This window comes from Hyperoodon ampullatus (assembly GCF_949752795.1).
Source record: "Hyperoodon ampullatus genome assembly, chromosome: 19".
Taxonomy (NCBI): Eukaryota; Metazoa; Chordata; class Mammalia; order Artiodactyla; family Ziphiidae; genus Hyperoodon; species Hyperoodon ampullatus.
Window position 1 is genome coordinate 39,999,530 of NC_136932.1, and position 11,096 is coordinate 40,010,625.

The following is an 11,096-nucleotide window of genomic DNA, read 5'->3' on the forward strand; positions in this document are numbered from 1 at the left end:
CATTAATGATAAACATTCAATAAATATATATTAAGTGCCTACTATGTACCAGGGTTTGAGATGGACACTGGGAATATAACAGTGAGCCAGATAGCTTCCACCCCAAAGAACCCCCAGATTAGGAAGGAGGATGGAAAAGTAACTAGGCAATTATAATGAAGAGCTAGAAGTGTTTCTTTAGGGCCAAGTACAGGGGGAGCAGTGGGATCCCAGAGGAGTTCATTCATTCATTCAGTTGATCATCATTCAGCATATTTATTGAGCATCTACAATGTTCCTGGGCACTGTGCTAGGAACAGAGAAACAGTGGGGAAAAGAGAGACACAGCTCCTGTCCTCACGTTGCTTTCAGTCTGGTGGAGAGAAAAGACAGGTAAACAGGTAGCTACAGCTAATGCTATGAGAGGGGAGCCTCTAAGAGGGCACTAAACCCAAATTCGGGGTGGTGAGGTAAGGATCTAAGCAGAGATGGGAAGGATCATAAAGTGGGGAAGAATGTTCCAGACCGAAGGGACAGTACTGTGCATAGCCACAGGGGCAACAGAGGCCACGGACAAAGTCATTTTAAGTGGATGGAGCAAAAAGCTGGTGGAGTGCAGTTGCAAAGTGGTGGGAAAGGAGAGTGTTGGCAGGAAATAACCAGTGACCAGAGCCTGACAAATCTTGTAACCCAAGAGTTAAGGAGTTTGGGCTTTTTCTGATGATAATGGGTAAAGAAGAGATTTAAGCAGGGGAATGAAGTGGTCAGATGTTCACTTAAGAAAGTCACTGGCTGCCATGTAGAAAGGGGATTGGAGTGTGAGACGCCAGGGGCAGGAGACCAATTGGGAGGCTGTTGAAGTTCCATTGGCAAATGCTGGCAATGACCTAGGAACATCCAAGGAGAACATGGACTGATCAGAGAGCTACTTGAGAGGCACAATCAACAGAAAGTGGGGAACACTGGAGAGAAGGACTCCAGGCATATGCTAGTTTCTGACTTCAGCAATGAAGAAGATAGCAGAGCACCAGAAGTTTGGAAGTGGGGATAGGTAATCAGTTCTTTTCAACGTAGGTTGACTGTGAGGGGCCTATGGGAGAGGCATCTGGAGATGTCCTGGGGGCGACTTGGTCTGGAACTGAGGAGAGAGCGCAGCTGGAGCCTGCGATTGGAAGTCTTCATAACAGAGGGGGAACTGAGGCCCTGGGTGTCGGTGAGGTCACTCATGAATGTGTGGAGCGAGATGAGGGTGGGGACAGGGACAGGGCCCTGAGAAAGACTGGCATTGAAGAGAGGCTTCAGAAGGAGTCAGGCTTGCAAATAAGGCGGAGACAGGCCAGTCAGGCAGGAGGAGAACCAGGTGATGGCGGTGGCCAGAAACCAAGAAGGAATTAACACGTATCTGGTATTTACTTTTAACTTTTGGTGTAGATGTGGATGGTTTACAGACAATTTATGAGGGGAAAGCATACATGTGAAACTCTTCTATCCTTTAGCCTTCTTTTTTTTTTGTTTTTTTCTGTAATTTAAGAAACGAGTCCTCTCTTTGGCTCATGGAATACCAGAGTTCCCTAAGGCCATAGTTAGAGAACCACTGGCCTAAAAGGAGGTATTATAAGACGCTGGAAGTTTCCTTGGAGTCTAGAAAGAGAGAGCCGGGAGGAAGGACACGTCCCCACTGCTCCTGCAGCAGTTGACGGTGGAAGCTTAAATATGGCAGGAGCATACTTTCCATCTCTTGAGGAGGAGCTCAGTCCAAGGGTCACCTTTTCACCATTCATGGTGCTCTCCCTGCAAGCCTGTTAGCTGGATTTCCCAGGGGTCGCTTAGAGGTCAGCATCTTGTGAGTTTGGTTAGAAAGTGTCAAGTCCTCAGGCTCTAGCAGATCAACCTGAAGGAACCGATGATGTTCAGGGGCCTCCAAAGCTGACGTGGGCCTCGGCGACCCCTTAGGACAGCAGCCCAGCTCCCCGGGCATGTCATTAGCTGCAGCATATTGTATTGGAGTTTCTGCCTCCTAGCCCCTCGGGGACAGGGATCTGGCAGGCAGGGGCTTGACGCTGTTTGCCTTGAACTCTACACAAGGGAGGAAACAGTAATGAAAATATCAGAGGAGGGTATTTAGCCCCCTGAACTCTCATCTTGAATCTGCCACGTAATCACCCCTTTCTTTCCTGTTCCCCATGATTTTTCCTGGGGAAACCTACTTTCCCTGTAGCTCCCCCAATATACAAAATGAACACCTCTATGGGTAACTTCTGTCCTGTGGTCTGGAAGGTGACTTCTGTTCTTTGTTGATTGTTATGGTGCAGCTGGCAAGCAGTGGAAAAACCCTGGCTGGGAACTTGGGTCTCTGTGGTCAGTTTGGCTGACATCATAGAGAGGCCCTGGGGTTTGGGATTGTATAGGTGGGGAGGGTCCACAAGAACAAAAACACTCCCCCACCCTTGAAGGACACACAAGGCATGATGGGTGGCTTGTGCACAAGAGCGCTTAGCTGTAACTACCACCCATAGCCGCTCAGTGTGGGAGATGGGGTGTGGGGGGGCAGGACATGTGCTTGATGAGGGCTGTGCTGGTGATAGGAGCCTGGGAGGCTCTGTACAATCAAATGCCAAGTTTTAAGATCACTCAGAACCACACAAACAGGGGAAGAGTGCCGGGAACTGAGTGTTTGCTCACGGGTGGGGACTGTGGAACCCAGTGGTCCCCCGCCTGGAACCTCACTCAGCAGAAGCTCAAGGCCTGACTCCTCAGAGCTGAGCATGGGCGTCTTTCCTCTGGCTGCGATTATCTGATCACTGATGCTTCTTCTTCTACGATTCAGGAAGTGCTTATCTTACAGAGCTCCGTACCATTACCACTGGCTTTCGGACCCGGATACCTACTGAAGTTCGACCATTCTATTTTAACATGACTGTTTAAAATAAGCTGTGTGAACGAACCCTCTTCTGCTTGTCAAAAAGAAGAAACGGTTGTTTCAAGATGATGGTTTTCCATATGTGCAGGGTTATCAACGTCATCATAGTCATCTTCAGGCTCAATATAGCTTGGGACAGCCATTGTCTTCTTATTTCTAACTTTATTTACTGATGAGTATGCAGCTGGTGGCCAACTTGGGGTTTCCTGTGGGGCTAGAATACACAAAAAGGTATTAAATGCAAAGCTATTGTGTGTTTATGTATTTTTGACCAAGTGGCTCTGCATGATTTTCATGGGTTTCGGTGATCCTCCCACTTCTTGGTGGACCAGATCCCCATTTTAAAGAGAAAACTAAAGCCCAGACATGACACAGTCTCAGGCTCACCCAAGTGAGTAAGTGGCAAATATTGGTCAGACATCTTGACTCCCGTGCCTGACTGCACTGCAGTAGGAACCATGAAACAGAAGTTTAGACAAGAAGCTGAGCAGAGCTAGTAGCCAAATAAGTAGTGTTGTGTTTATAGATACTAATTCTCATAAGGAAGTGATACAAACCATATTTCCTTTTGGGCACATCCCTCACAGTGACTTACACTGCTTTCCAGAACTATCTATAATTGCTCATGTCCACCATCCCTCTGCTAAGAAGGAGGTGGGCAGTGGTGTTTTCAAAAGGTGGAATTAGTGGAGGATGGGTACTTAGCAAATGGACTAAAGTGGTAGGAAACAGATAGTGAAACAGCTCAGCTCCACCTTTGGTGGGGCCTGGAACTGCCTCACCGCAATCTCATCTTTTCCTAAGAGAACCAGAAAAACAACCACCATTTCATTTCACACAAAGTTCTGCAGTTAGATCCAAGTTCATCTTCAGGGTCCAGCAGTCACTAGCTGTGTGGCCATGAGTAGGTCGCTTAACTTCTCTGTGCCTCAGTGTCCTCTTCTGTCAGAGGGACATAATAATGTACCGGCCTCATATAGGTATTGAGAGGATTAAATGAGATAGTACCTATAAAGTGCCTAGCATGGGACCTGACAGACAGTGCCTGCTCAATAAATGTTAGCTAATATTATGATTTATCCATTCATTTAAAACATTTTCATCCATTATCTACTAAGCTCCAGGCACTGTTCTTAGTGGTGGGTAAACAGTGGTGAATAAGACAAGAAAGGCACCTATTTCCTAGAGTTTATATTATAATGAAGGAGATAGATAATGAACAAATGAAGGATAACTAAATAAGCCCATTTAGGATTATTGCCATAAGCCTCATAAGGAAAATTAGCAGGATTTCTTTATACAGGATGGTCAGGAATGGCCTCACTGAGGTGGTGACATTTGAACTGACACCTGAAAGGTGCGGTAAAGCCAGCTCTGTATACAGCTTAAGGAAGAACACTCCAGTCAAGGGAACCAGGCAGAGTTTTTCTGATAGGACGTCTGAGAGGCCCAGTGTTCCTTTATACCCATGCTGCAAGCTGGAATTTGAATATGAATTCACACATTGAATATTGGAAGCATTGGTACTTATTCTGCCCCCTTAAAACTTAGTTCATCTCTTTAAAACAGGTTGCTGCCATCTGCAAATTCCAGTGTTATAGATTGAATGTGTGTGTCCCCACAAAATTCATATGGTGAAGCTCTAACCACCAGTGTGGTTATATTTAGAGATGGGGCCTCTAAGGAAGTAATTAAGGTTAAATAAGGTCATAAGGGTTTGGCCCTGATCCAATAGTACTAGTATCCTTATAAGAAGAGACACCAGAGAGCTCTCTCCCCTCCATGTGAGAACACAGGGAGAAGGCAGCCATCTGCCAGCCTGGAAGAGTCCTCACCAGAAACCAGATTGGCTGGCACCTTGATCTTGGACTTCTAGCCTCCAGAACTGTGAGAAAATTACTGTTGTTTAAGCCACATTGTCCATGTTATTGTTTTATGGGCAGCCCAAGCTGACTAAACACCAAGATAAATTTATTATTCTACCCTGAATGAGACTGTTATCAGCAAAATACACTCACAGGCAACTTCTGGAGAAAGCACACCCCTGGGTGGCAGAGGGGGTAATTGAACTGAGAATTGACTGGTAACATTCCTGGAAGAGAGGAAGGAGAGGAGTCAGTGTTTGGTTTTGATCACACCTCCTGATTTAAAAGAAAACGTCAAGGAAAGTGGATAGAGTTGAACATTCAAATCTTGGTCCCTGAAAACAGGAAGCATTTCCTTCCCTTTCTAGGTCTTGTATCCCATTTGTAACTGGCACTCTAAAGAAACCATTTCCTTTAGCCCAGGGACCAGCTGGATTTGAGGGAAGGGAGTTGAAGTACTGTAACTTAGAGCTCATCTTCCTGGGTCCATCTGAGCTGGATTAGAAGGGGGAGGTAAGCACCAGGTGTATTTTGATTTGAAAAACAGATGTACTCCTAATGCTAAATGTACACACACCATGTGACAGCAATACTGGGTATATATCCTGCTGATCACCAAAAGATACGTTATAGAATGTTCATAGCAGCGTTATTCATAACAGCCCCAAACTGGACGCTACCCAAATGCCCATCAGCAGTAGAATGTATAAATTCATCATGGTTCACTCCCACAGTGGAATACTCTATGGCAATAAGAATGAACAATCTAGGGCTTCCCTGGTGGCGCAGTGGTTGAGAGTCTGCCTGCCGACGCAGGGGACATGGGTTCGTGCCCCGGTCTGGGAAGATCCCACATGCTGCGGAGTGGCTAGGCCTGTGAGCCATGGCCGCTGAGCCTGTGCGTCCGGAGCCTGTGCTCCATGATGGGAGAGGCCACAGCAGTGAGAGGCCCCCGTACCGCAAAAAAAAAAAAAAAAAAAAAAAAAGAATGAACAGTCTACGACTACACACAATGAATCTCACAAAAAAAGGCTGAGCAGAAGAAGCTGAACACCAATAACACATACTGTCTAATTCCATGTATATGAAGCATAAAAAACAAGGAAAAACAAGCCTATACTGTTTCAGGTAGTGGTTATCCTTGGGGTTTAATGGCTGAAAGGGAATATATGGGGCTGAGGAGCTGGTAATTTTGTTTCTTGATCTGGGTGTCACCTACCGGCTCTGTTCAGTTTGTGGAAATTCATTGAGTTGTACCCTTACCATGTGTACTTTTCTGTTTATATTATACTTCAGTAAGAAGTTTTAATAAAAAGATAGACTCCAAGAAAGCTTCCTTACCCAGACCCCCCATCCCCTCTGTGTACTCTGATTTCCAAACTGGTACTAGATTCTTCTGAGCTGAGTTTTGGCCTCCTGTATGTGCTTAAGTCCCCTGGAATGCAGAAGCGTTGCTGGGGTGAGTGGAGAAGGGGACATGTGGCTAGAGCGCCATCAGTGACCTCACTTCACCCCTCCGTGGCTCTTCCCGGGAGAGGAGGGACATTTACCTGACTTGGGGAAAAATCTAGCTTCTCCCACTTTCTCCTCCAGAGCCGACCTGAATGCCTAAAGCATATATTCTGCTTGAGTCATTGCCATTCAGAGAAAGGGCCCTGCCCTGTAGGGGAGACCTGAGGCTGTCCAGGACTGCCTATGTACCATGCAGGAAAGTTTGCCTGGTTTTGAATTAGGAAGCAAACTTGGCCATGGAGAAGAGCCACATTCTGCAATGCCAGTTTTATCCTCAATAAAGGCAATACTTTGGTTACCTAACTGCAGGATACATTTGTCTGACTCCTCAAGGGGATCAGAACTGGTGGGAAGAGATCTATTATTTGCTGAATCCCCTGAGCCCCAATGAAAGTCACTTTAGAATGACTTTATATTTTTGTTTTTTAATTTATTTGTATTTTTAATAAACATTATTTATTTATTACAATTTTTACTTAAAAATTTTTTTGACCACACCATGTGGCTTGCAGGATCTAGTTCCCTGACCAGAGATTGAATCCAGGCCCTCGGCAGTGAAAGCACGGAGTCCCAACCACTGGACCGCCATGAAATTCCCTGTGCATACGTTTTAAAGAAAGGACTGGCCCTTGACCAGCTTCTGGGAGATAATCTCTAAACCCTTGGAATATCCTGCCTGATAAGAGTGTCTTTGTATTAAGGGGCCTTGGGCTAGCCAGATAGTTTATGCTAACAATGTGACTGATGGTGAATGCCTGCTGTGTTTGCCAGGGACCCTGGGTCTTTCTGTATCAGTTTGGCCTCAGGAGACAATTAGCTAAAGTAGGTCGTGCAGGCCCTCCTTGCCTTTGTGACTTGCCCTGATTAAAAACGCTAGAGGGGCTTCCCTGGTGGTGCAGTGGTTGAGAGTCCGCCTGCCGATGCAGGGGACACGGGTTCGTGCCCCGGTCTGGGAAGATCCCACATGCCGCGGAGCGGCTGGGCCCGTGAGCCATGGCCGCTGAGCCTGTGCTCCGGAGCCTGTGCTCCGCGAGGGGAGAGGCCACAGCAGTGAGAGGCCCGCCTATCGCAAAAAAAAAAAAACAAAAAACAAAAAAAAAACGCTAGAAACCAAGGCTTGGGTGAGCTTCTCTGGTTGGCAATGCTTCACACATGCTGTCACACATCAGTGTTGGGAGAATTAAGTGCGGTCCGTGTGATTCCCCTGGAAGAGGACAACTGCCCTGGACTCCACCTTATGTGCCTTTTCCTTTGCTGAGTTTAATCAGTATCCTTTCGCTGTGATAACCTATAACCTTTTCTGGGTCCTGTGAGTCCTTCTAGCAAATAATCCAGCCTAAGGGTGGTCTTGGGGACTGCCCCCCCCCCCACAGAGATAGCAATCACAAAGCCTCAAAGATATCAGAAAATACAAAAGTAATGCAAATGGCATATTTTTATTCAGCACAATAGCTTTTAGAAGACTCTACTTGTAATCCAGCTAAAGAAAAGAAGGGTAAACCTAACCCTGAGTGGTGGGCCCAGAACACAGCGCCCAACCTGTGACCTCTATCAAACTAGACGAGACTTGGGAGGACTTGGAGAGCAGAGAGAGCCAGGTGGTGCCCTGCACCCCCAAAGCCCTGAGGTCTCTCCCTTTACAGTGGGGAGAGTTGGCAGACACGATATTTCCTTGGAATTTAAAGCACACATTCTTAGCACAGGCACAAGAATGGAAGTGAACAGGTGGTTCTTGAAATTAAAAAGCAGAAGTGTTCCCCCCCACTTACTCATACATCGTTTCTTCATCTCTCTGCTTTTGTTTCAAGGGCTTGGCAATTTCCCATTTCTTGCCTAAGGAAACAAATAAGCATATTCATTTAGGAAGAGTTATCAAAAGTTGTGATTTTTAGACTTTAGAAGAGATCAGAGACCCCCGGCAGTTTCAGGACATGTGGGAGAAGAGCCATCCAGAGGAAACAGACTTAGGGACACAGAGCTCATAAGTGATAGAGCCAGAATTTTTTTCTTATAGATGTAGTTACATTTTGTTTTATTTTATTTTATTTTGGCTGCGTTGGATCTTCGTTGCTGCATGCGGGCTTTCTCTAGTTGCCACAAGGGGGAGCTACTCTCTGTTGTGGTGCGTGGGCTTCTCTTCATGGTGGCTTCTCTTTTTGCGGAGCACAGGCTCTAGGCGCGCAGGCTTCAGTAGTTGCAGCATGTGGGCTCAGTAGTTGTGGCTCGCGGGCTTAATTGCCCATGGCATGTGGGATCTTCCCGGAACAGGGATCAAACCCGTGTCCCCTGCATTGGCAGGTGGATTCTTAACCACTGGACCACCAGGGAAGTCCTAGAGCCAGAATTTTACACAGGCCGTCTGACCACAGAGCCTAGGCACTATCCAATGTGGGCTGTGCCTGTTTCCTCATTGCCTAGTACTATATCTACCTAGCACGTAGCTGGCATTCAGAAATACTGGTCGAGTGAACAGCCAAAAGTATGGCTGGGAGGAAATGAGATAAAGAATGGGAAAAGCAGTTTGTAAACTGTGACATGCTGGACATATAAGTTATTATTAATTATAACCTGCTTGTTAATAGGAGTGGGTCAAGTTAAAAGAGAATAGGTAAAGATTTTGTTCAGGATCATATTTTTGTCCATATCTAAAAATGAAATGTTTTAAAAATGTATAGAGAACAGTAGGGGCTAGAATACACTTTTTGTATTAAAAAAGACTAATTACCATCAAGGGGTGGAGGGGAAAGGACATTGAACAGGCAGCCCAGTGAACCTGCGTTCTGGTTCCAACTCTGCTACCAATTCCTAGGAGACCTCAACCAAGGATCTGCCTGTCTCTGAACCTTAATTTTCTTATCTCTAAAAAGAGATTGAGAAGAATGACAAAAAGTTTTCACTTCTTGAACAGCCCTGACCTTTCAGCACTGGTTCAGCAGGATTCTGAGGCTGTGTCCAGATGCAATGAGAGGACAGTGCCTTGATCATGGAGGGATGCCTGCCCAGGTTGCCCCAGGGCAAGATGGCTGTACCTCTCAGTGTATTTACCATCCCCAGGTGTACTCCAGGCCTAAGTCATTATGTAAAGGGATAGGATCTCAAGAAAACACACCATTGAATCAAGGGTTTCATGTTTCTGGAGATGAATGGTAAAGTAGAAACCCACTTGTAGATCATCTAAAGTTACATTTATCCTCCAAGAAGCTGCTTATTTATGTCCGAGAATGCTAAGAACCTCTATCCGAGGCAGATGTAATACCAGAAAATTCAGAGTATGGTCTTAGAGTAGGCAATCATAGTGGTCAAACATGTTGATCATGGAATGAATCCATTTTTCATGCCTCAAGACATTTTTTTAGACCACTTTATTGGGGAATGATTGCCATACAAAAAGCTGTATGTATTTCATGTATGCAACATGTATACAACTTGACATGTTTGGAATCAAGACAGTTTTTGACATTCCATGGACTTGTACTCTCTTTCAAGTCTCAGAGATAGGATGCTGTGATTGGCAGCCACACTGAAGAGAGATAGCATTAGTGCACAGTGTGCCCTGAAACAGATTCTGCTTTCACCCAAATCGTTGGAGCTGGAAGAGTTCTTGGAGATTAGGTAACCTCCCTCCCTTCACTATGCAGAGGGGGAAACTGAGGCTCAGAGACACAAATTAGTGGCAGGGCTAGGACTCAAACCCAGAATGCATGATGCTAAATCCAGAGTTCAGCCTATACAGGCCCAGAACTAATCTTTTGCCCTAAAGAAGCCCTAATACGCTGATAACCACCTCTCCCCTTCCCTACCTCCACCTGCCCAAATGAGATGGTCGTTACCTTGTCTAAACAGACATCTACAGACACAGAACAGGAAGATGCTCAGGCCCACGCAGACAAAGATGATGGCCACAGCCAAGATGATCCAGAAATTGTCCCTCCACCAATCCATTGCCATGGGATCCTGAGAAGAATGGAGACAGAGGAATGAGGCATGAGTGAAAGGCTTCCTGGGACGGTGGGGGCAGTTATCCACCATGTTGTGCAGCTGCATCTGCTTAGGGACCAGGCAGGCACTGGTTCACAGTCAAACCCTGCTGATTAGCAGCTAGGAGACCTCAGGCAAGTGACTTAACCTTCTCCAAGCCTCAGTGTCCTCATCTGCAATATGGGAGTGATATTGTCTACTACCTCACAGGGAATTTACAAAGATTAGAGGTAAGACTTGTACTTATTAGTTACTCTAGAAACTGTAGACATATTCACTGTTCTTTCTTATACTGTTAAACATGCAGCAGGAAGGGAAAATGCCATTTAAAGCAATAACTCTCTGCAGTTGTTTTAATATTGAAGGGGGCAACATAGACTTAATTCATAAAAGGGGAGATATAATTTTGAGAGCTTTTTTGGTTTTTGAGGTGGGGGTTAGAAAAATACCCTGATGGGTCTCTTTGAGTGAGGCATGGTCAGAGGGAGAAAGTAAAGATGCAAAGCAAACTGGATTAGTAACAGGAACTTGGGGGCTAAAGCCTGGCTGACTAGAGAGGAGGAGAATCTGGGAAGAGGGTCAGAGCAGAGGGAGAGGTCACGAAGAGAGTAGGTCTTAAATGTTCTTCCCACAAGAAAGAAAAAGTAATTCTGTGATGTGATGGAGGTGTTAGCTATAACACTGTGGGGGTAATCATTATACAATATGTAAGTGTATCAAATCAACAGGTAGTACGCCTTCAAGTTATGCAATGTTATGTGTTAATTGGCGGTGTTAGCTAACACTATGGGGGTAATCATTATACAGTATGTAAGTGTATCAAATCAACAGGTAGTATGCCT

The 11,096-nt window shown here is 45.6% G+C and overlaps 1 protein-coding gene across 1 annotated transcript; it reads right to left on the minus strand.

The window, feature by feature from the left end:
* Positions 1-2,937: 2,937 nt before the first annotated feature.
* Positions 2,938-10,224, minus strand: SCIMP (SLP adaptor and CSK interacting membrane protein; the record flags this gene model as incomplete). Its single annotated transcript, XM_079726085.1, has 4 exons — positions 2,938-3,113; positions 4,918-4,991; positions 8,046-8,109; positions 10,107-10,224. The coding sequence occupies 4 exons, from the start codon at positions 10,222-10,224 to the stop codon at positions 2,938-2,940; spliced, it is 432 nt and encodes a 143-aa protein (XP_079582211.1).
* Between the last annotated feature and the right edge of the window lie 872 nt (positions 10,225-11,096).